At 49.5% G+C, this 25,888-nt stretch overlaps 1 protein-coding gene across 2 annotated transcripts in view; it reads right to left on the reverse strand.

Annotated features, from left to right (window-relative positions):
- Positions 1–12,636: 12,636 nt before the first annotated feature.
- RAP1A (RAP1A, member of RAS oncogene family) overlaps positions 12,637–25,888 on the reverse strand; it is a 38,581-nt gene continuing 25,329 nt past the window's right edge. For both annotated transcript variants that reach the window (XM_017821417.1, XM_017821416.1), the window contains exons 5-9: positions 25,026–25,082; positions 23,658–23,798; positions 18,693–18,836; positions 16,028–16,143; positions 12,637–13,424 (exon numbers count right to left, since the gene is read on the reverse strand). In XM_017821417.1, the coding sequence (XP_017676906.1) occupies positions 16,057–16,143; positions 18,693–18,836; positions 23,658–23,798; positions 25,026–25,082 (429 nt within the window). In that variant the 3' untranslated portion in view covers positions 12,637–13,424; positions 16,028–16,056. The remainder of the gene's footprint in view (positions 13,425–16,027; positions 16,144–18,692; positions 18,837–23,657; positions 23,799–25,025; positions 25,083–25,888) is intronic.

Genomic DNA, 25,888 nt, shown 5'->3' on the forward strand with positions numbered 1-25,888 from the left:
CCTGGAAGTGTCCAAGGCCAGGCTGGGCAGGGCTTGGAGCAACCTGGGCTAGTGGAAGGTGTCCCTGCCCATGGCAGAGGGTGGGTTGAGATGATTTTTAAGGTCCATTCCCACTCAAACCACTGTGGGATTCTGGGATTTACCTGCTGAAACTGGGGGTCTCCTGTGCCCTGCAAACCTGCACTGCTGCTGAGGCCTCCCAGTGCTCCTGTCCCCAAATGATGCTCAGCTCTGGCCCCGTTAATCATCCGTGCTGATGTGCCCAGCTGACCCAAAAGGCTTTCTGACCATGGATCAGCCAACACAACAACATCCCCTCAATTCCCCTCCTCCTGAATCCAGCAGGAAAGAAACCAACAGCCACATCCTGGCCGAACTGAGACCCATTTTAATTGAAGTCCAGCACTGGTTTATTCCCTCCAGCACATTCCCCATCACCTTCCTGGTGTTTTTAAACAGCAGCAGAAGCTCTTCCACTTCTTTGAGCAGGGTTTGTGCAGCACGGGCCGCACGTCCCCGCAGAGGAGGCTGTGTTTTATTTCTCTTCCGTTTTGTTCAAGTTCATTTGTATCCACGTGGCATTGCTAATCAGGGAATGGTTCCCCTTCCAGCTGGCAGGCAGTCTCCTGTGCTGGTGTTGGAGCATAAATAAAAATGAGTTGACTGCAACAATTTGCCTCAGCGAGGCTGAGCTGTGGCAGCTTTTGGGGGAGCCCCGTCACCCCCCCGGCTCAGCTCTGCATGGCTGGACAGGGCTGATGTCCCCAACCTCCTCACTGGCCCTTTTGCAGCTGGAGGGGTCATTCCTGGCCGGGACCAGCGACCCCTCCTCATTTTGGGAGCATTTCCTGCAATAACAGTCCGGAGCAAAGCCTCTGAGCTGGCTCAGATTTCCTGTCTTTGGCTGAACAGGAAAGTGAAAGGGGGGAAAATCAATATCCCAGAAAGAAGAAACGCCCGATCCCGTGTCAGTCCTCACCTTGGGCAGGCTGGAGGTTAATTCAGAAAGCACTTTCCAACATGCTGTAAATGTTAAATCCCACTGGAGCTGGAAGGACACGAGCTCCAGGATCCGGAGGGGAGGCTGTGGGGTCCCAGCTCACGGTCACTCCATCCTTAGCACCCGGGGGAAGGGGCTGGATGTGGCCCCAGCCTTGGTGGAGGGCTTTTGTGCTGCCCCTGCTCCTCCTCACGTGGGGTCCCCGGGCAGGCAGAGCAGCATCCCTGGCACAGAGAGCTGGTGGCACAGAGCTGTCTCACCCAGCCTTCCCACATGGATCCTGTGCTGCTCCAGCACCTCCACGCTGCCCGTGGGGCTCCCACTGCCCAGGCAACGAGGGGGCAGATCCTTTCCCTCATTAACAGCCCAGCAATCCAGGCTGGACCTTCCCAGAGGGCTCCAGAGCATTCCTGGCATCGGGGCTGGAGTTGGAGATATGACATTTCAGGCCTGGAGATAACGAACGTGACGTCCTGTCAGGGTTAATTAGTCCTTTTGCTCTGCCTCCACAGCCACAAGCCTGGCCAGGGCTGGCAGGGCCAGGGCACTGTCACCTCCAAAGGCTCCACGGGCAGAGGAGCAGATTCTGGGACTGACATGAGCAGTTGCCTGATGAAGCAGTTGATTTATTCTTAAATGTTTGTGCTGAGAGCAACCAGCAACCTCCCTTTGCCTGCTTGGGATAACTGGAGGGTCACTCCAGGCCCCCACATTGTATTTTCTGTGCTCTCTTTATTCTCTGTATTGTCTGTGTCTTCTGGGGCTGAAAGAGTCCCCTCAGAGGACGGGCTGGGTGTGTGCAGAGAGCAGGAATGTGGCAGAGTATTGTTCAACTCTGGCATTGCAGCACCAGTTCCCTCCAAAGGGCAGCACGAAGTGGGGTCCCCGTGGCAGAGGCTGTGACAGGCAGTGGTGGAACACAAGGAACAAACTCTCCAAGCACGCCCACGTGTCCAGTGACTCTGCTCCCAGACAGTGCAGATGGCCAAAGCAGCAGGAAAAGTGTCCTGGGGACTTGGGGGGGGGGGCTGGTCTCTCCCTCTCCCCTGTGGGGTCAAGAGCAGGATCCCAGGAGCCACCCCTGTCCTCGCAGATCCCGAGGATCCCGGCCCAGTTCTGAGCGTGTTGCTCAGTCTGCTCCTGTTCAGCCCCATCCTGGGATCACTCAGCTGCAGCTCTCCAGAACTACCTGCTCAGACTTCCTCCCTCCTCCTGTTCTTTCTGTTCCAGCCCAATTCCTGGGAGTTTGCACCCAAAGGCAGCCAGCCAGGCGTTGATGCTGCAGCTGCCTGATCTGCATGCGCTCATGCTAATGGTGTGGAAACCATTCAGGGCAGGCTTTGTGCTGAGTTTCCTGTGCCCTGAATTGAGCTCTGCTTGGGAAAAAAAAAAAAAAAAAGGAGAGACCAGATCCTCTGGATTTGAAATCATTCAAGAAGGGGACTTTCTGTTTAACTGCTTGCCTGGGTTTTCAAACGTGTCGCTGGTGACGGCGATGCTGCCAGCAAGAGGATCTGAGCTTTTCACAGGATTCACGTGTTATTTGCCTTTTTGAGGTAAATAACATATATATTCCTAAGAGGAATTCGTATTTATTCCCAAGGGAAACATTCTATTTGCAGCAACAAGCAGAGCATTGGGAAATCCACTGGAGATAAGATGCACTGCCAGGAAAGTGGAGCAAAAGTCCTCCTTCCACAGAGGTTTTATGACACCTCTAAATCACTCGGAGATGGACAGGATAAGACACCCTGCCCATAAAACAGCAAACCCTGTGGTTTCTTCCCAACACCCAGAGGGCAATTCCTCCTCCTCCCTCCTCTTCCTCTGCTTAGGAACAGGGGTGCAGCCCTGCCTGCTGCGTGCCAGCACTGGATCTCCTCCAGGAGCCCAACCCCGGGGGCAGCACAGCAGGGTGACAGCATGGCAGTGCTGGCTCCAGCATCCCACCAGAGCCATCCCACCTGGGAGGAGCTCCAGGCTCCGTGAGGGTGTGCTCCTGCCTTTTTTTTGTGTGTGTGTGTTTAAATCCCTTCTAGAACAACCTGTCACTCCTGCAGCACGTCAAAGGTAGGTTTCCCCGTATCCCTACCCGAGGGGATTACGTTCCCAGCAGGGGCTCAGGTCCTTTGCCATAATATGATTTCATGTGACAAGTGTAATTAGATGTGGCACATCTCTGCAACAATTCAGTACCTCGGAAAAATCACGACCAAGCTTAAAATCCAGCAGGATGCAGAGACTCAACATCTCTCTGTGCGTCGCAGCTGGAAAAAATAAGCACCAAGTTAAGGACTTTTCAGGGCTTCCTTTGGGAGACAGCAAAGTCCTGAACACGATACCATAAATTAATTATTTAGATTCCAGCCCTGCAATGAGAGCCATCTGGCCAGATGCCTTTACCCTTACCAGAGCCCCCTCAGAGCTGACAGCACTCCACGCTGAAGGATCGAGATATCCACCAGGATCTTAATGGAACTGGAGGCTTCTCCCTGCCCAGGGAACCAGCAGGAATGGAACAAAAATGACTCTTAGCACTTGGGTTCCTCAGCCATTTAGTTTCCTCTGGAATTAAGGGAACACATCAAAGCTTTGTGCCTCAGTAAACACACACACACGTGTTCATGGAGAGCTGGAGTTTGGCTGCTCCAGCCTGAGCTCTGTGCTGCTGCTCATCCCTCCCAGCCCCACATCCTGGTTTAGGCCATGGAAAAACGCCCAGGCTGGGACTCTGCCCCCGGGACAGGGACCTGGGGGTGGAAGGCTCAGACAATTCATTATGCACATCAAGATAATTCCCGTTTCCACTCCGTGGGGCCTCCGTTTCCAGCTCAGCTGCAGGAGTTGCTGCACGAGTCGTGTTTGCCTCTGCCCCGAGTGGATTTAAAGGCAGTTCTGTTTTTCTCAGAGCTTCAGATGTTTGTAGCCCTGAGGTTGCAGCATAACACAGGGCTGGAGATTGGAGGGGGGAAAGAAAATCCTGGTCTGAAGGAAGCACTGGAGGAAGCAGGGAGAGGTTTTTTTCCTGGAAAAACCTCAGCACTGGGAGGAAAGGAGGGCACAGAGGGGCACGACCCCGAGGAGCCCTCCCTGCCCTTCCCAGGGAAGAGACAAGAGGGAAAGAGTTAAAAGCTGTCTCCAGGCAGGAGAACAAAAACGCTATTGCACTCATCTCTGCTCGCTGTGCTCATCTAATTACGTTATTTAACAGGATACCCTCTCATTGATTTTAATTACTCACATAATTTGGGAGGTAATTCACAGCACATCCCTGCAGGGTGCAGGAGTCTGAGCCGGGAACAATGTGCTCGAGTCTTCCCGGCTACATGAAAGGAGGGGATGGGGAGGATGAGCCCAGACAGGGGGCCGGGGCTGTGGGGTTGTGTCCCCCGGGGCAGGTTTCTCCCCCAGCACCGGAGCCTTCAGGATCACGCTCCATAAAATCCTGCCACGCCTGGGTTCAGCCTCACGCCCTTTCCTGGCCCTTCAGCCCTGCTCGTCCAGTGGGGTTTTTTTTTTTCAGGACTCCTCCCTTGCCCAGTGGGATTTCCAGGGTTCCTCGTGGCCCTGGCTCCCAGCTGCCGATTCCAGCAGGTCCTTGTCTCCCGCCATCCCCTTCCCTTGGAGCGGAGCAGCTGCGGATTAATTGGCCCTTTGATATCGTGGGTCCCTGCCAGGGACGCTTCGCTCCTGTCACACTCATGGGGGGGACACTCATCCCTTCCAGTGCCCCCAGACCCCCCTCATTGCCCCTCCCTGACCCCCCAGAACCACTAATCAAACAGTCCCCAGTGACTATTAAAAATGCTTTTAAACCACAGTCCTGTGATTTTAACTTCGGTTTTGGTGGTTTTTTTGAAACCCCGGTCGCACACAGTTTAGCACCCCCAGCACACACTTGTTTGGTTTCCTCGCTGCCTTTTGTAAGTTCCCCACTTAATTAGGATGCAAACAATCCCAGAGGAATGTTTAATTAATATTATAAAGCAACAATGGGATGATTAAGCAAGTCTGGGCAGCTGCTATTTATACACAGGACATGTGGCACTTGTTGGGGGCGAGCGTGTCAAGGAAAAAAAAAAAATCATTCCACGGACCTCTCTGTGCAATTTTATTGCTTGTTTTAATTGTCTGGCTCAGGCCTTTTCTGCTCTTTGTGTTCGCTCAGGCAGAGCGAGGGAACCAGGGATTTAACTCAGCCTCTTGTTCAGCTTAATTACAGAGTGAAAGCTTCCAGTGAGGAGCCTCCCTGCCACCCCTGCTCCTCTGCCCCGGCCACGAGCTCTCCAGAAACAGCCCAGCGGAGGCTTCAGGCAGTGGATGCCCTAAAACTGGGCCAGGAATAGCATCTGGGAGGCCCCTTCCAGCAGGAAAACATCCCAGAGGACAGAGGCAGGCTGGCAGAGCTGGAGGGGCTTTGCCAGGAGCAAGGGGCTGGGTGGGATGTGAGGCAGCAGTGGGGTGTCCAGAGCAGGCAATGGGAACACCTCCCACCCCTTGGAATCACAGAATAGTTTGGGAACACCTCCCACCCCTTGGAATCACAAAATAGTTTGGGAACACCTCCCACCCCTTGGAATCACAGAATACTTTGGGTTAGGAAGGGTCTTTCAAGATCACCTCATTCCACCCCCTGCCATGGGCAGGGACACCTTCCACTAGGGTTAAATGTGGTCCTCAAATGTCTTCATGATGCCCTGATTGCCCAGTGGCTTCGTGGCATTGGGTTTTAGGGCATTTCCCATTTGGAAAATATTCCTCCTTTGCTTCTCAGAAGCCTGTGCACAACCTGAAGTAATTGTATTTGCCTTGGGTTGAACTCTTTTGGCAGCGTCTAAAAATAAAACATTTGATTTCTTCTCCTTCCCACAGAGCTGCCTCTGCTGAGAGCAGCAACCAAACTGATAAAAAATTAAAGGAAGTGGGAAATCCAACAGAAGGGAAGTGAGATGGCAACAGCACAGCCCCGAGTCTGTCAGGACTGCACAACTCACATCAGACAGCAGCAAATAAATTCACATCTGCCAGGGGAAAACACACAGAGATGTGTTTTCTTCCAGGGGTGGAAACAAGGCTGGTCCTGGGCTCCAGCTCCACGTGCTGGATGTTGTCCCTCCCTCCCTGCACCTTGTCCTGGCCCTGGCACCCTAAACCTCAGCAAGGATGAGGGAGAAGAGGCAGAATCCCAACACAGGAGCTCAGCCCTGTGGCCAAGCACCCTGAGCTGCAGGACACCAGCACAGCCCCTCCCTGGCCTTTCCCCCCGGAAAATCTCCTTCCAGCAGCTCGAGGAGCTCAGTCCCACCAGGGGCAGGCAGCAGAGGAGACACCAAGGAGCCTTTTCCCTCCTTCCCAAGGGCAGCTTTGGCTCTGACTCATCCTTACGTGTCTCATTCACCACCTCACACTTATTCAATTATTACTTCAGTCCTGGCCCCACTCTGGGAAGCTTATCTCACACCAAATCCTTCTCAGTCAAGCCCTAAACACTGATTGTTTCAGAAGGAAAGGGCCAAAAGCTGCCTGTTGGCTGCTAATCAGCCCCTGCATCTCGTGTTGAATGGATGGCAACACCCTGAGCTCAGCAGGGCAGCAAATCCAGGCCCTGTTCCTGCAGGAGCCGGTGGGAAATGTGCACCCAGCTGTGACACAGTTAGAAAGCCATTTTTAACACAGCAAAATAGCAGCCTGGCTCGGGCACACAGAGCAAGTACCAGCCAGGAGAGACGTTTCCTCACTTCCTCCTTTAGCCTGAGCCCGTCTGGGGCTGCTCGGTGCTCCCGAAATCCTGGGGAGGGAGGCAGAAGAGCTCTGAGGTTTCACTGGCAACCAGGAAACCCTTTAAACAACTCCTAACAAACAGCACATTGAGAGTCTCTTGGAGAAAAACCTCCTTTGGGGTAGTTTTCAGCTGAGTGAGGGCACTGAGTTAACCCCTGAAGTCCCAAACTAAACCAAGGTTATACTTCCACCACGGTTTCCCTTAAACCTGAGGTGCCTGTTTCTGTGCATTTATCCTCCCTGTGCACCAGGGATTTTCCTGTCAGAACCAAATCAATGCATTCAGATGAGAAAACTCCCCTCCAAGGCCAGCAAAAGGTGTGTTACCCTTGGCTCAAACAGAGCCTGCGAGAGGGTGACAGGACAAATAAGTGTCTCCCAGTGCTGGAGTCCTGCAGAAAACGGATGCTTTCCTTGTTTCCACTGAAACCCACCTACATTTCCAAAGGGATCTCAGGAAACAAGAGGCTTTTGTTTGCCATTGAGGTTTCTTGCCAGATTTCTGGTGCTTCTGCATTAAACCATATCGAGAGTGGACCGAGGTGCATTTACAGGAGAGAAACCCTCAGGTAGGGAAGCGTTGGCTTTATCACAGGACCACTGAGGTTGGAGAAGAGCTCCAAGACCACCAAGTCCAACCATTCCCCCAGCACTGCCAGGTCCACCACTAACCCTCATCCCCAGGTGCCACATCCACAGGGCTTTTGAGCACTTCCAGGGATGTGTCACAGCAAGATGCTCCAGAAAGAACCATCCAGAAAGACGTTGTGTCTTTGCTGTCACACCGATGGTGCCGCAGGTTGAGCTGCTGGTTTGTCCACATTCAGCCCCTGCCCTTTGCTCTGCTGTGCCTTCCCTTGTTGCTGCAGATTAGCTGTGACTGGAGCCTGAGCCGGCCGGGATCGGGTCTCCCTCATTTCAAACATCATTTATCATAAAGGATTATCCCCCAGGGGCTCTCGTGCAGTCATATTTAATAACGCAAACGGCTCCAAATCAAATGAGTTCTCCTGTGAATTTAAGCCAAACTGACACAGCAGCTTGACACTGCTTATTTCCAGAGCTAAATGAAAAATGGGAGTAGGATGCTGGATGTCTGCGGCCCTCAAAGTGTTGGATCCACATTCTGACCACGGGGAGGGTGAGTGGAGGTGGAAGGGAGCTGAAGGCAGTTTATGCAGTGATTTGTAACCACCTGGGTAGGAAAGGGCAGCAGAGCTCCAACACTGCTTCCTTTCACTCAGCTCCACCATCGCTCCCCCAAAATGGGAGCGAGAAACTTGATTTATATGTGAAACACCTGCAGGGGGGGAAAAGGCAGGATTATGGTAAACTTCTGTGTTGCAGGGGAGCTGGGCTGCTCTCCATGGGGTTGCTCTGAAGGAGAGCCAGGGGTTTCTCAGGTTTCTTTGGCTGAAAAACAGCCCTCCATGGAAATGGATCCCGGGAGCCTCCGGCAAAGGTGCAGGACACAGGGGTGGTCACCCACTGTGGGGGTGAGGGGCTGCCCAGCGCTGCCTCTCCCAGCTCCACAATGCTCTAAGTGTGCTCAGCCCACGGGGAGCCACTCCCAGCCCCATGAATTTGTCCTTTGTTCCTTGATTTTGGGCCGTGGAAGGAGGAGCAGCTGCCACCACGCACCCCCTGCGCTGCCACCCCGCCCACGTGGGCACGGAGCACTCCAGCATCCTCCCTCAGCATCCTCCCTGGCAGCACAACGGGCTCCTTGTGCACCCCCAGCCGTGCCAGGAAGGGGGGGGCTGGCTCCTGGGCTGGCTCTTGGCCTGGAACGTCGGTGCCACCCAAGGAAAATGCCAGGGATGTTTGAACTCCGGGGCCAGCCCGGGGGAAAAGGGCTCATCTGAGCAACCCCTGTGTCCCCAAAGCCTGTGGGGCAAAAAGGGTCGAGTCCAGAGCTGGCAGGGCCAGGTCAGGATGGGCATCTCCAACTCCAGCAGGGGCTGCACTTCCAGCTCCACCAGGGACTTGTCCAAAATCTCTGCCAAACGATTTCGTCTTCCTCTGGTGCTGCTCCCTCCAATGAGGGACAGAGGATCCAGGACAGCATGGACAGAGGATCCAGGACAGCATGGACAGAGGATCCAGGACAGCATGGACAGAGGATCCAGGACAGCATGGACAGAGGATCCAGGACAACATGGACAGAGGATCCAGGACAGCATGGACAGAGGATCCAGGACAACATGGACAGAGGATCCAGGACAGCATGGACAGAGGATCCAGGACAACATGGACAGAGGATCCAGGACAGCATGGACAGAGGATCCAGGACAACATGGACAGAGGATCCAGGACAGCATGGATCATGGGGTGCCACTCACTGCTCTGGCCTCTGACATGAGCAATGAGCTGAGTTTACTTCTGTGCCACTTCCCTGCAAAGCGAGGGAGAAAAGGCTTGTTTCAGTCCCAGGATAACACAAACAGCGTTTCCCAACCCTGGGATTAGTAACTGAGCTAAAGAGCCCGGCCCCTGCCAGGAGCAGCTCTGTGCCAGGGCTGCCCTGAGCTTGCAGAAGGGCTGATTAGCCCTGGCTTGGGGCTGCTGAGCCCCCCACTCCAGGGGCACTCACTGCCCAGAGCTGCCCATCCCCAGCTCCCACCACGGGCAGGACATTCCTGCGGGGCCCAGGAGGAGCAGGAACCCCTCCAAGGCACAGGCAGGAGCATTCCCTGCTCACAGCACCACCCTCCTGGAAGGGACACTGCTTTTCCAGGTGAGGGGTGGGGGGAACCAGCACAAAACCCCAGCACAAAAGCCCACGCAGTACCTTGGCTGCTGGAGGCCTTCCCTGGCAACAATCCAAGTTAAAAAGCCAGGAAAGGCCCCGGGCACCCAGCCCAGCACTGGTTTCACTGCTGGGCACGTTCTTTTTTTGTTCCTGAGGCTGCTGGGGATCCTCCAGGGCGGCTCCTCTCCCTCCTCCTGCACAGGGTTTGTCTCCAAATTCGGGGCTTTTCTTTCCAGGGGGAAAGACAAGGCTGTGGCTGAAAGCCAGAGCACTGACCAGCTGCTGCAGGGAAAGCAGTGCCAGATCCCAACCCCAGCCAGCAGGATGGGAAGGACATTTAGCCCCAGCCAGGGCAGCCAGCACGTGCCAGCAATTCACCAAACGGCACCTGGGCCTCTGGAAAATCCGATTTCGCTTCCTCAGTGCCTAATCCTGGCAAAATAAATGAAATATTCATTAGTTTGGGTGATTTTGCAAAGGTTAGTGCTGAATTTAACATGAATTAAGTTTCTCATTGAGTGGCTGCTGGATGTGAGACCTCCCACATCAGCCCACTGGATCTGAACAACCTGGGAAAGGTGTCCCTGCAGGAGGTGGAACTGAGATGAGCTTTAAGGTCCCTTCCAACCCCAAATACTCCACGATTCTCTGAAACCACAGGAGCACCAGCATCTCCACACTCTCCAAAAATGACATTCTTCTTTCTTTTACTGGTGCATTCGGGTCAAAACCCAAATTGCATCTTCCCAGCGAGGCAGGACGTGTGGCACCGGGCTGTTACCACCTGATCCGACCCACACCGGGCGGGAAAACGTGACTGAAAACAACCTTTAGGTGACACAAAAAATAAACACGGGCTGAGGAGTTCGAGAACAGCCTGTTTGCACAGAGGGCAGGGCATCACTTCGGTGGAATCTGTGCACACTCCAGCAGCTCAGAGAGGAGCTGGATGGCTCTGGGGCTTCAGTGAGATTTTAAATGTGCTCCTTTGCCCGCAGCCAAGTGTCGCTTTGCTCGGCTGGATGGTCAAAGGCAGCAGCGTGTGACTCCTCCTGGGAGGTTTTCCTTTCACCCTTTCTTGAGGACATTCTCCAGTGAAGTCGTCCTTAACCCGGTGAAACATTAACCCCCCGGTGCTCCGGGACATTTCTGTTTGACACGAAACAACGCGGCGGCTCGAGTGTGTCCCGGGGCAGAATTGGGGCTTTTGTGCTGAAATCCATTAGAGATTTGTTGGTTTGGTTTTTTTTTTATCCAGTGAGAAAACAACGCGTTGTGGGAGGCAGAGGGGAGCGCACCGAGGGTCCCGGGGCTGGGGGAGTGATGGGAAACGGGGCTTCACCCTGCAAATAACCTGAATTCCGGTGGAACCGCAGCCGGAGCCTCCACCAGCCCGGAGCTTCTCCGACACCACCATCTAGTGGCAAAGCCGAGAGGCTCGGGAAGCGTCCCCACCTCTTCCTCCATCCCTTACACCCAATTTACTACTCCTTCTGCATCCCAGGGATGCAAATCCTGCCATTCCCGCCTCTCCTGGGAAGCCACCATCGACTGCAAACCCCTCCAGGTTTTGTAGGTGATGGAGCAGAAAGCCCATCGCGGGGACCCTCAGACACGGGATCGGGGCCTGGGAGTGAGTCCTGAGCGCTCCAGGAAGATCCTGGGACAGGGAAAAAATGCCACTGGAGAGGCTGGACTTGCCTTCACCAGCCTGACCAGTTAAACTGCGGGGAGATCCAAACTGGGAGACACGAGGCTGAGGAGGCTGAGGAGTGAGGTGGAAAAGTGCCAGAAGGCTGAGCATTGCCAGCAGCTGGTTCTGCCACAGAAAACACACTGGAAGTTTTATAAAAGTTTATAAAACGAAGTTTCACATTTTTGAGATGAGGTTTCGCATTTTTGAGACGAGGTTTCGCATTTTTGAGATGAGGTTTCACATTTCTAAAATGAGATTATTTTGTTAAAGAGATTATTTTGATCACCTTCCCTACCGTCCCTGTCTCTCAAAAAAAAAAAAAAAAAATTAAGGTTTTAAGTTTCTGGTTTTATAGAAGAGACACATCTAGCAATCGGCACGTTCATTAAAATTACTTTATTACTAAAATATTTTTACATTTAGTAAAGATAACCAACCTGCAAACACCATGCTCCTGCTCCTCCCGAAAAAGGAAGCACAGAGGAAGGTTGAAGACAACCAGCTAAAGTAACTATGTTTGTCCTAGTAGCTTGTAAGTTAGGCAGATGTTTTCACATTATCCAGATGTTTTCAACCAGTCTTGTTTGGGCTGCTCTTAGAAACTGGGATCTCTGTATAATTCAACAGCTGCATCAGGAACACAGTTTTAGAAAAAAAAAACCTATTTATAGAAATTTCTCCCCCCCCCCCGTTTCCAATAAAACTCTACAGCGGGTCCAGGAACATCTGTTACACTTTGATTTCCCGTTTAAACCAGCGGGACAAGGCCTGGCCTGAGTTTTCTCCACTGTGAAGATACATTTCTCTTCTCACTTACTCAGAAGCGAAGCAGGAGCAAGTCCCCCAGCCCTGTGGGAATTCTGGCAGGGATGGGATTTGGGTCCCACGGGAGGCTCTTTGACTTGCACACAGACAGGAGGATGGAGCACCCACGGCTCTCTTCATATCCTGCTCTTGGAAGCTTTATGAAACCAACAGGTATTTAAAAAAAAAATAAAAATGTACAAGAAACAAACCCAAAATGAAATTAAAAACCCCTCCTTTTAGCTGATCAGGGACCAGCAGCCAAAACAGGGACTGTCCCCAAACAAGGGGTGAAACCAAAATCATTGTCAGTCAGGCCTTGGTACAGCACGAAATTTGTACATAGCAGAAAATAAGTGTACAGAGGAAATGTCTCCAGCAGAAATACAAACTTTAAACAACCAGAAGAATGCACAGAATTAATTTAAAGTTGCCTGCTGTACTTTTTGTACAACCCAGAGAGCCGTGGCAAGGACAGGGCGGGGTCTGTCGTGACAAAATCTGCCAGGATGGGAGAGGAGTTCACAAAACATGGATTAAAAAAAAAGGAAAACCAACCCAAAAAGTCTGGAAACCGTAACAAAAACACAGAAACAAAAAAAATGAAAATGTACTAAAATTTAATCATTCATAAAAGCTGTAATTTAATCTGTGACAGGAAAACACAAGAAGCAATATTAGAGTTGGTTTAGTATATTATATATTTTCGCTTTTAAAGCCATAGAAATCAGTTATCCCAGGTTTGTTTTTTTTTTCCTATAAAAGACCCATTTTTTCCAAAGCATTATGCACAAACATTTTTAATTAGAATATAATGGCAGAATGAAAATAATGATATTCCGTAACTTTTAAATATAAAATGAAGTCAATGACTCAAAAAGTTATTTGCTGTGGTGAGTTCAAAGGGAGATTTCACATAATATATATCTATGGTTATAGATATAAAATATAACAGTGGAACATTTTTAGTGCTTGATGGGGAGAAATGATGATAAAATGGTCAATATGAAATTTTAATTATAGTAGCAATCTCTAACATTTGAAATGCATCCATGCTCCTTGGGATAATCATACACTAGAGTCAATTATATTTATTTTCACATCTGTTAATTGCTATTGCAAAGGAGGAGGAATATTGGCTTAAATTTCCAAGAGATATACACAGAGCAATTGCCTTTTTTTTTTTTTGTTGTTGTTTTTTCTTTTTTTCCAGGGACTGTGTGTGCAAACCATTTTTTTAAGATCTAAATTCTTCTCGTAGTATATATAAAAAAAAAAAAAAAAACAACAGGAGAAGCTTCTTCCGATATGTCATTAATTTCCATAAGGTTTTTGAAGTCGGGAATGCTGGCACTTTCCATTTTTAGGCAACAGTTCTTCATTCCTGCAATCTGGAGAAAGTAAAAAATAAAATAAAATAAAATAAAATTAAATTAAAAAAAAAAAAAAGATGGTGGAGGGGTATTTTTTTATTTTACTGATGAGATGAATGACCCCAAAGGCCTGAAAGTTTCCAGTGCCCAGGCTGGTAAAACACACAGAACTTCAGCAGAAGAGCTTGTTTTTCCCAGAATTGGGGTTTGTTCCCATCTAGGCAACAGTTCTCCATCTGGAGAAAGTAAAATAATAAAAAAATAAAAGATGGTGGAGGGATATTTTTTTATTTTACTGATGAGATGAATGACCCCAAAGGCCTGAAAGTTTCCCGGGCCCAGGTTGGTAAAACACATAGAAATTCAGCAGAAGAGCTTGTTTTTCCCAGAATTGGGGTTTGTTCCCATTTAGGCAACAGTTCTCCATCTGGAGAAAGTAAAATAATAAAAAAATAAAAGATGGTGGAGGGATATTTTTTTTATTTTACTGATGAGATGAATGACCCCAAAGGCCTGAAAGTTTCCCGTGCCCAGGCTGGTAAAACACACAGAAATTCAGCAGAAGAGCTTGTTTTTCCCAGAATTTGGGTTTGTTCCTGGGTACAGACAGCGAAGAGGCTTTGGAAAGCACAATTCTAAGAAAGATATTCTTGTTTTATCAGGGCCACAAAGCAGTGGCAACCAACTGGCAGCCGTGTGTCACTGCTGTGATAACCCAGTGCCCCTCGAGCACCCACCCTGTGAGGCAGAGCCAGGCAAAGGGGGCTGGAATTCACCCATGGATGGACAATTTAGGGGGGGAGGGATCTCAGCTTTTGCATTTCTGCTCTTAAAGCCTAATGAGTCCAAAGACCTGAGCAGTAATCCAGCTGCAAACAACAGGCAGGGAATTGGGAAGAGATTTGGGCAGAGTGAGGGAGACACTGTGGGATTTTGACCATCCAGAGCGGATTTGGGGGCATGGGCAGGAGTCAGTGAAGGGGTATCAGTGACTGGGAGGGCTGGGGGTGTTCAGCCTGGAGAAGAGAAGGCTCCAGGAGACCTCAGAGCCCCTTCCAGTGCCCAAAGGGGCTTCTAAAAAGGAGGAAAAGGGACTTTTTATACGGGGACAGGACGAAGAAGAATGGGTTCAAACTGGAAGAGGGGACATTTAGGTTGGATGTGAGGAAGTAGTTCTTCCCTGAGAGGGTGGGGAGGCCCTGGCACAGGGTGCCCAGAGAAGCTGTGGCTGCCCCTGGATCCCTGGAAGTGTCCAAGGCCAGGCTGGATGGAGTTTGGAGCAACCTGGGCTGGTGGAAGGTGTCCCTGCCCATGGCAGGGGGTGGAAGGAGGTTTAAGGTCCCTTCCAGCCCAAACCATTCTGGGATAACTGACTGAATGCAGGAACTCCCTCAGCAGTTCCCAGTATTCCAGTGCCAGGCTGCTGCTGGGCTGGGCTTTGTGTGCAGGATCCCAGGCAGAGCTGTGCCAGTCCAGCACTGAGCAGGTCCCATCCTGGGCTGGGGGATCTGACACCACACCAGCTCAATTCAGACGATCACCTGAGCAGCAGGAAAAGCCACTTAAGACTCTTCCATTTCTACTCCTAAAGCCACTGTTCCCCCCCAGCCCTGAGCTGTTGTTTTCTGGAGCCCAGAGCTCAGGTAAGAGCCTCATCCCCCAGGGAAGCCCAGCAGCAGCCAGGTTACCTGCACAGCTCCACCTCTGCTGCTCAGTCACACCCAGGCTGCCCAAATGACCACCTACAGCATGGACCTCAGAGGAATTCATCCCTGAAATCCTTCTAAGACCACGGCTTTGTCTTAAATGCTGTGGGACAAGGGCAGTTGAGCTGCTTTGCCAGCTCACTGTGCCTTCTGATCAACTGCAGGACAGAGCACAGAGGTTCTGCTGGGTCACAGAAACCCTCCTGAGGTGACAGCCTGTGCAGCCCATGGTGACACAGACACGTGGCAGAGATGGGCCATTACCCAGCTCCCTGCTCTGCCTCCAAACAGGGATATTTCTGTCCAAAACCTGGAGCTACAGAGCTGCTGTTTCCTTTCAGGAGCACGACAGAACAGCTGTAAGCACACAGAGTTCCCTGCCAAGATACACAGGAAGATTATTTTTAGCTCTGTCCAACCTTGGGGTGTTTTTTTGGGTGTTTTCTTTTTTTTGTGTGTGTGTGTTTGGGTTTTTTGTTGTTTTTCTTTTTCTGGTGGGCAGCTTTTTATTTCTGTGCCACTGAAAGCCACGTCCCACCCAACCCAACTTTAACTGTCCCCAAAGCACCCAGGACTGAGACAGTAACAGAAGTTACACAGATGCTACCAAATGCCATCAAGAGGATGAAAAGGAAGCAAAACTGAGCCAGGGGGGCTCAGAGCTCCCTGTCACAACCCAGAGGGAGAACCTGCAGGAGTCAAAAGGAAGCTCCTGCTCTGTCACACTCATCAACCCAAGCAAAAAGGGAAAGGGAGAGAAGCAGGTATTTCCCTGCCAGGTCAGTCAGCAAAAGTGACTTTTGAATTCCCTATCTGGGAGCAGACAGAAGGAAGAGGAGCAGAGGGAAGGGGAGAGAGTCCTTTCTGTTAGGAGCAGCTCACCTGAGCCACAGGTAGAATTCAGACCCCTCTTACCTGGCTCAGAGCTGCTGCATGATGGGAGTCTAAAGCAGCAGACATGATTTCTTTTTAGGCTTCTTCTTTTCCACTGGTGTTTTTCTATTTATTTGTCTGACCAGGTCATAAAAGATCTGAAAATGAAAAACACAAGCTGAAAAACCCAAGTGATAAAACACCAAGTGTCACAGCTAAGGCAGGCTGGGGAGCTGCCACTCTTTCCTGGTGGCTGCAGTTGCATAAATTCAATTAAAGTGTTTGAATTTACTAAGCCACGTTTCTCAAGCAGCTGCTTATGGAACAAGAGACACAGCGCTCACACCAGTGTGCAGAACATAGGGGAGCTGTAAACTCAGTTTATCATGACCAAAGGCTTCAGAAGAGCCTGGCAATGAAATGGAAACGATTCCCCTACTTTGGAAAAGTGGGAAAAAAAACGTGGAGTAATAAAAGGGTTTTTAAGACTGGCATAATATCCTTAAGGATCATCTTCTCACTGGCATCCTCGGGCTGGGGAGTGTCTGCAGAGCACTGCTCCACCAGCAGCAGTGTATTCCCACTGCAGGGAAAGGGCAGGCAGCCCTTTTCCTTGGCTTTCTCCCTCCAAACATCTGCCCTGAACTCCGACATTTCCAGAAGGGGACGATTACAGGGCCCTCTTTCAGCTGCAGAGACGGAGTTTCTTGTGAAGGCTCTTGCTGTGAGTTGTTTTCCCAGCAATACTCAACCCATTTATAGCGAAATGAGCTTTGCAAAAAAGCTTGGAGCTGGGTCACAGCACTGAGGAGAAATATTTCAACCTTCAGAAGGCTCCACCCTTGTCCTTGTTTACTTTTTTCCCTTCCTGGAGTGGCTGAAAGCTCACAAATTCTTGTTGATTCCAAGGAAATTCAGAAGACAAAGAAACAGTTTATAGCATAATGCAACAACTGGAAATTTTAGGATTTTCCTTTGTAATAAATTAGATTATCGAAGTGCCAGTACTGACTGTGAGTACGGGAGTCTGCAACAAGGTTTCAGAAATGCCACCATCCCTAAAAAAGTCAGTGTGGTGCAAGAACATCTCAGAGGTCACCAGAAGGACACTTGATGTGCTGCTACCAAGACTCACCCTCCGGATTAAAAGCTTTATTATTTGGATGAAAGGTTTGATTCACATTCAGCAAATGCACATAGAAATTTAGCACCCTTCACCCAGAATTTAACAAGGGTTAGAAAGTCCAAAAGTAGCATGAAAGCAAAAACAAAACCCAAAGTAATGCCAACACTCCCTCAGCCCACAGGCCAGCAGGACAAACAACCAGAGCACCGAGCTGCTTCATTCACAGTGTGTCTCCTCTTTTGATTTCCTCAGCTTTTACACTTTTCACAACCAGACAACATAAACTGGCAGGAACCCAGAAAAATGAAGATCACAATGAAACCAGAAGCTAATCTTCCAGACAATCGTTTTCCTCTCTGTGATCTGATCTCACCGGAGGCTGCGGGGAAACGGGGAGACCCGGGATTCACCCGTCAGGGATGGGGGGATGTAAAGCTGGGACAGCTCAGGGCTCTGCCCACCACAGAACCCCTTTTCCCACCCTGGGCTGAGGCACCTTTGGCTGATGAGAGGTCAGTGTCACACCACCAGCTGCAGAAACACAAATAACCCAGCTCTGGGGGGTGTTTGAGGGCAGAGCCGCTCGGTCCTTCATTAACAGCCACAGTTTTACTACAGCTCAGCCACACACCCCCAGATAAACCCCTCCTGGCAGCAGTGTGGCTCAGCCCTATTTCCTGGGCTGGATCAATGCTCTCCAGCCAGGCTAATCCCAGGCACAGAAGCTGCAATTCCTGCAGCCCGGAGCTCCCTTCCCTCTGAACCGGCTCGATGCAGCGCGGGCACGTCCCTCCGGCTGCCAACCCAGCCCTGGGCCCAGGCCAAGATCCTGCTGCTCCTGCTTATCTCCCAGCCTCCTAAACGCTCCCAGTTATCTGCTGGCACCAAACCAGCCTCGCTGCACGGGGTCACCTTAGCTTTTGTGCCTGCAAACCTGGCCTCTGTCACAGGCAGATAATTCGCGGCGCTGAATAAAAACCTGGGGCCCGGCGCGGAGCAGAGCTCCCTCAGCACAACCCCACGGCCCCAGGAGGCAGGAGAAGGCACTCCAGGGCAAGAGCCAAGCTCATTTAAGCTCATTTAAAGTTGGGGAGCTGCTTGGATCTGTGTTTGGGCACAGTCTTAGAGAGCTGGTGGCTTAGAGAGGTGGGGAGACTCCTGGAGCAGCCAGACGGAGCAGGAATGTGAAATGCAAATAGTTCAAAACCAGCCAGCACTACACAACGGGACAAGCAACACAGTGGGGCATAACCCACGTCCAGAATAGCAGCAGTTATCTTGAAGAAATACACTTTGCAGATAAAGTTTATCTGAGCTGAGAGTCATCCAGCTCACCAGGCTTGTTCAGGACCCTCTGCTATTCCCAGTAAGAAAACTCTTACCTGGAAAGTCACCCACCCTCTACAGACTAAAAGGAGCAGATCTCCTTAAAACAAACAGAAAGTAGCTAAATACACTGCATGGCAAACCTTTCTCAGGCTGAGAATTCAGAATCATCCTGAATCTTCCCAATTAGGAGAGAGATGTGCTGGTTTGATGTCACATTCGAGTCGGAAAGGCAGGGGAGCAGCTGATAGTTACCTCATTTACGTTGATTTTAGACTTTGCAGATGATTCTAGAAAGGCACAGTTACACCACTGTCTTGCTAAGTTCTGGCCCTGCTCTTTGCCAACGACTCGCTCTTCCTCCAGGTCACATTTATTGCCAACCAGAATCATGGGAACCTGCAGAGGAACAAGGAAGAAAGGAGAGATACATCAAGTTTGTGTACAGTGTGGGCTGCACAACTGGCTCACAGACTGAGGAAACAAAGCAGGAAAAATACAGCATCAAGTATGAAAAACATTGACAATCAGGAGCTCTGCAGAGCTGATGGACCAGGCTGGAATTCAGGTGCCTGCTGGGAAAGGGTTGAACAAAGTGCACAGCACAGACACCCTGGGGCACTAAATTAAACACATATAAACCCGAATGATAATGTTTCAGCAGAATTTTAAGCCAGTGAGGTTTTATTTTCTGCGACACCGTTCCGGTGCAAAACTTAATTTACTCCTGAAATTCATCTCAGGGCTTCCCTGTGACAGCAGGATGAGCTGCTGCCAACAGCAGACAACTTCTGTCTGCACACACAGCACGTGTTTTCAGGCATATATTCTATGTTTCAGCCCCTTTGACCTGTCATGTCAAACCACACAATAATAAATGGAAACACCTTTAAAAATCAGTGCCCTGGATGTGGAATAAAAAGGAGCCAAGTATTCCCACAGCCCTGAGCACAAGCCCACCTGCCCTTCCCATCCCAATGCAATCTCATCCCACTGACATGTTTTGCACACACACACACACAGGATGTTCACTACAAAAGGCACAAACACTGCCTGATATTTATTAGCTTTGAATAATTAAAATGCCCAGCTAGTGGGCTCAGTTCCTGAAAGCACATCACTTCCCAAAAATAATCTCACACAGTATCAAAACAAACACTTGATATAAGTTCAAAGGACTCATCATGCAAATACAGGCAAATGATTTGTTCAAGACAATGATGAAATGGCATCTGCCCCTCTCCTTAAGCCACTGGCTTTCTGAAGTGTCTGGGTGAGTCACCTTCTTGCTCCTTCATGAGGAAAAAAGTGCCTTGGGGGAACCATATTCCTGGTGACACATCCTGTAGAAACCCAGACATTTAATACTGTAGGAAAAGGACCTTGGTTGCAGTAAATGCTCATTACCCACGTGTTGGCATCAGGCAGCAGGGAAAGGAATAACAGAACCATAAAATATCCTGAGCTGGAAGGGACACACAAGGATCATCCAGTCCAGCTCCTGGCCCTGCACAGGACACCCCAAAATCCCACCCTGTCCCTGAGAGCGTTGTCCAAACACTCCTGGAGCTCTGGCAGCCTTGGGGCTGTGCCCACTGCCCTGGGGAGCCTGTTCAGTGCCCAACCACCCTCTGGGGGAAGAACCTTTCCCTGAGATCCAACCTGACCCTCCCTGACACAGCTCCAGCCTGACAACTCCTGACACATCTTGCCCAGCACCCCCCTCATAAATGGCACAAGGGGCAACAGAAAAGCTGGGGGCTCTTTTCTAGACTTGCTCTCCTCAGTCATGTTTAGATGTTGAGTTAAAACTCTCTCAGCAGAAAGAAATCAGGCAAAAAGCTCAGTTCAAACCAGCACTAAGACTTCCAGAGAGAGAATGTCCTGATAGATCATTTCAGAAGGCTTTCCCTGTTTTCAGACAGCCTGTCCCACGGCTGTCTGAAACATGTCACAAACAGGTCACAAACAGGTAGAAAAGGAACTGTTCAAGGCCAGGTTGGACAGGGTTTGGAACAACCTGGGCTAGTGGAAGGGGTCCCTGCCCACGGCAGGAGGTGGAACTGGATGAGCTTTAACATCCCTCCCAACCCAAACCAGCCTGGGATTCTCTAAGACCTCAAACAAGCGAACGAAAAATACTCAAAACACCCCAAAATCTCTCGATAACAACTGAAACCACCTCCTCTCGGGTGCCATTTCCACACCCACACGATGCCAAGCGTGATGCCACTCACTGCCTGTCCCTCCAGGGGGTCCCAGCTCCAACCCCACCTGAGGGGCAGCCCCCCAGAGTTCAGGTTTTTGTGCACCTGAGCACTGCGGGTTCCAGTGGAATGCTGAATTTGCTTTTACACATCCTGCACCCCACAGACCTCGGGGGATGAGACAGCCCCAGCTGAGGTGGGTTTGAAGGCGAGACCACAGCAGGACGTGCCCTCAGCAGCATCCTGTTTCCCTTACCCAGGGTAGGAGCAGAAAAAAAAAAACCCTAAAGAACTGCTGATCAGGGTGTGCACCCGCTCCATTTCCTCAGACATTTCATTCTTTGAACAGAAAATGAGCACTTTCCAGCTGGAAAATAAATCATTATCCGCTTCCTTTGGTAATTTGCAACACACTGTGTGTGTTTTTAATCGACTTCAATGTTGGTATTGAAGTCTCTTCCCGACACAGCCACGCTCAGGATTCATTTTTGTGTTTAAAACCCATTAGAAAATGATCATATTTTTATTTTGGAGAACTAAAGTTTTACATACGACGTCAGGAATCTGGAGTCACAGTACAGATGAAAAAAAAATTCAAAAAAGCTCATTTCAAATCAGAGATCTACGGGATATTTACATCTATATCAGCTTAATCCCCTTCCTTACTGTTTTCTAGATGGTTATGAGAAATTTTCTCATACCAAAACGTGAAAATGTGTTTGTTCAGCAAAAAAACAAAAGTATATGAAGGTGTGAAATAATAGGGCAAAAAGTGATGGGTAAGCAGAATAGGTCTGAAAGACATGAAACTCTGTATAAGGTTATTTCAAAAGGTATTAATTGTTTATCACAGAGCCAAAAATGGACTTTGATGGACAGTTACCTTCTGATCATTTAGTATTTCACGTAGAAGACTGGAATTTAAACTTTGCCAGACATAGATAATTTAATGGTTTATGCACTGGGACTTTAAAAAAGACACATTCTGAAACTACCTACAGGAAGGAGTGTAGGTAGTAACTCAGCAGAATGTGGTTTAAACATTCAAAAGGTTCTCAAGCTTGGATTCAGTGAGTAAAATCTCCCTATCACAAAAGAAATAAATGCATTTTAAGAATTAAATCACTGAAGTAAAAAGGAAAGCCACAGTGCCCATTATGGGATGAACCTGCCCAGCTTAGGGGGCAAATTCCCTCCAGAGAGCGAGGCCAATCCAGGACTCCTGTTACCAGGGATTTACCCCAGAATAATCCCTGCCTAAATGAAAAGCAGTTTGGCATAAATAGTAGTTCAGCTTGTTAAACCAAGGAGGGAAGCAAAGCCCTGCAAAGCCAGGTAACCAGGCTATGGGACGAGGAGGATCCCAGGGAAGCAGCTGCCCTGGGAGGTCGCCCTGGGTGGCTCCAACTGCCTTTTCCTGGATGGAGATTTGACTATAACACACGTGGCTTAGCCAGGATTTGGCCTAAATAGGTGTCCTGGCCCTGTGGGCAAGAGTTCTGGGAGCCCAGCCCAGCCCAAACCACCCCGGAGGGATCCACGGCAAAGGCAGGGGACACTTTGGAGCTGTCAGTGGAAAAACATGGGCAACCTTTTTCCCAGTCCTCAGGGCAAACACCTGAATGCATTCCCAGCTTCTTTTGGAGGATGCCTACACAGAGAGAGGGTTCCCACACAGCCTCCATGGCAAAAGCCACCTGGAACCTCACCTGCATCCCACCTTTAGGAACTCAGGGCCCACCAGGGAGTTCCAGGAGTTGGGGCCCGAATTGGAAATATGGTGCATGGTTTTCTTCTGTCCAACAGCACTGAATGCAAACCATCTACAGGTAATTTTTCCTTATTTTAAAAAGGGCTTTAAGCAACTAAAATTACAACCTTGCATCACTGGCTAAGACTCTCATAAGAGTCTTAATTATTTAGTTCATGCAACTCTGTGACCTCCTTTGAAGAAAACTGTTGAGAGCTGAAAAGCCTCGGGCTGTGAGGGTGCTCCCAGTGGCATTGCCAGGGACAGGCACAGCTGCAGGGCAGAGCTGGACCATCCCTGCTCACACACACGTGTCACAGGACTCACAGAGCCCTGAACATCCTCCTTTCCTACAGAAAGGGCCAAGCACATTTTCATACAACAACCTGAAGTCCCACAAAAGTAGAGCCCACACACCAGGAGGCTGCACAGCTGCAGGGAGGGTGGTGAACGTGGTGGTGCTGCTGGGTTGACTGGACTTGATGATCCCAGAGGTCATTTCCAACCTTAACAATTCCATGACTCCAAGGGAATCTCTACTTCAGGCCACAAGACCCAGGGCCACTTCAGGGTCAGGCTGCCAGCCCAGCTCCCCAGCCCCTCACAGGGAGACATGAAACCCAAGGAACACTCAGTGATTTCCAAAAAAAGGCTATTAATCCTAATGACACTGGAATGACACAGCACAGCCTGGTCACTAAGTTGACCACTCCTTTCTATTTGCAGTTCATCAGCTTGGCTCCTGACGTGCCCCTGAGGGCACAGGGAACAGCACTGCCCTGCTCCAGGGAATTCCCAGCTGACCTCTGGGAAATGTGGCAGCTTTGGACTTCAATTTCCCCTTCATACATTTGGGGAAAGTGAGGTTAAGTCTCCACAGCTGCAGATTTACCAACAACATCATCAGCAGCAGAGAGCTCAACTGTTATTTTCCCTTAACTTTGCTAAAGCACAGAGAAGAAAGAAAATGCAAATACTGGAAAGGAGTTAAAAGGAGAAAAAAGACATAATGTTGTTTTCAATCAACTCCCACCAATTCCAAAGACTGTCAGACTTCCAGGACATGGGAAAATCTGGTTTCATGATGCCCCTTAGCAGGTGTGGGGCCTCAAACAACAACACTGAAACAACAACGCTGAGGGAACTTAATTCAACACAAACCAAGAACATTCTTTGAAAGAAACTTCGCTCTCCAAATCCTGTACGTTTATCACAAACACTTCTTAACCATTTGCAGAAGTAAAACAAAAATATTCCACTTACATCTTCAGTGTCCTTAACCCGTAAAATCTGTTCCCGCAGGTCCTGTAGGTCGTTAAACGTGGACTGTGCTGTTATAGAATATACTAGTGCAAACCCTTGCCCATTCTTCATGTAGAGATCCCTCATGGCTGTAAATTGCTCCTGTAATCAAATATTTTTTTTTAAAGTAATTAGCCAGTGAATGCAGCTGATGAGCAGTTACAAAGGAATACTTCTGTCATACTGGAGGAGAGAATATAGTGTCACACAACGTGGATTTACATATTTTCCCCTCTCAGAAATCCACTGAAGCATGGAAATTTAATAAAAGCATTAACACATCTCTTCCCCCTTGTGTTTTTTTTCCCCCCTAACAGACAAAAGGCTTTCTTCTATACAAAGAGCAGCAATAAACATCTCTGCAGATGGACTGCTGTACGTCCCAACCACAAAGTATTTAGATTTGGGTGATATATTTTGCAGTGATCTTGCATTTGTTTGCTGATAAGGTGTTAAGCACCAGTCTGCCATCAAACCAATTCCCCAGACAACAGACAGGGAGTGGAAATTCAAATTTTTTCCTCTCATCCAAGGAAACAGTGCCACACACTCAGGATTTGCTGCGTGGAAGGCACTGCCCGGTCACCTCTGAACATGCACAGTTTAATTCCAACCATCTCTAGCACGACAGTGGCTCAGAGGTTCAATGCAGTGAAATGCCAGAGCAGGCTGGACACTGTGTCCCAGCTCAGAGCTGCCTTTGTCCCAGCCTGTGACAGGAATGTCACCAGTGACGACGATTTCTGCCTCTGCTCTTGGTCATTCTCAAAGCTTTCTAAATAAATCCAACTTTTAGGGAGCAGGACCTCCCCCCCTGTGATGTTCACTCGACCCTCACAGGGTTTGTTTGCTCAGTGCCAGGGCTTTGCAGGGCTGCAGGTGACACTGGCACAGCGAAGGGACTCACCCCAGCTGCTGGAGGGACAACGTGGGCCTCCCAAAGCAGCACCAGGCAGTGCCAGGGAGGTGCCACCAGGCTGATGTGACATGTGGGAGGCAATTCCTGTGCCTGGGATTGGCTTCAGTCTGTGTCTGTGGCTTCTGGCCACTCGAAAAATTAATGTTTAGAATTCAAATTGTGCCAGAGTGTCGAAAACCAGACGACAGTGGATGGCAGAGAAAAGGTGAGTGGCACAGGAGGCACCAACCTTTGTGTCCCAGCACTGGGGCACCACCACTGGAGGGGCTCATTCACCACACTGGGTGTGGGTTATTTAACAAAATCCTTCCATGTAAATCACTGCAGCTGATTTGTTGGTTTTGCTTGGGCAGGATTATCGTTCTTAACAAAGAAACTCCACAGCCATCAGAAAAAGAAACAAGACTTACTGTCCCTGCTGTGTCGAGGATCTCAAGCATACACTGTTGACAGTCTACTTCCACTTGCTGGGGAAAAAAAAAGGGAAGAGAAAAACACTTAGAACTAAAATATCTGAAATGGGACGGGCAGGAGGAATCTCAGCTTCATTTTTACCCCCCTTCACAAAGATCTCCCTAAGCAAACCAGGCACCTGCACTTCCCCAGGGCTGAGCAGCACTGCTTTTAGAGGATTAATTATGCCCCAAGCCAGGCATTTGGGTCAGCTCACATGCTCCAGGACTCCCTTCATTATAAAGGCTTAAATGAGCAGCTCACTGTAAACATCTCAACTTAAGTGAGATTGCAAACATCCCGACTTAATCCACTCTCCCAAATCAAGGGACGTTAAAACTTGAATTTTTCTTTGCTGCTGGGGGAGAAGGGAGGAAAGGAAGAAAAGAAAAAGCAAAATATTTCAGGCCCCTCACAGTCAGACTTTGCAAATCTTCCACTCACTGAGAAGTTTCTCAGATCCAACGAGGGTAATTTTCCAGGAGAGTCAAGTAAATTTAACAGCAGAACTGATCCCACAATTTACACTTGATTGTCACGGGGCAAAAACGTTTTTTTGTTTTATGTTTTGGTGCCTTTAATGCTGGTGACATTTATGCTAATCCCTAAAACAATGGGTCACTTGACATCAGTGCAGTGAAGAAAGCAGCTCTGTGGATGGAATTAAGTAGAGAACCACAGCTCAGGGATCCTGACAAGGACTCCTGCTCAGCAATTCCAACCCTGCATCCAGAACAGCCCCAAAGAATTCCATATCCTTCAAAGCAAGCAGAACATGTTTGAATTAAGTGGCAAAACAGCCATTCCTGAAAGAGAACAC

Source organism: Lepidothrix coronata, unplaced genomic scaffold (assembly GCF_001604755.1).
Source record: "Lepidothrix coronata isolate B3197 unplaced genomic scaffold, Lepidothrix_coronata-1.0 Scaffold90, whole genome shotgun sequence".
In the NCBI taxonomy this organism is placed as follows: Eukaryota; Metazoa; Chordata; class Aves; order Passeriformes; family Pipridae; genus Lepidothrix; species Lepidothrix coronata.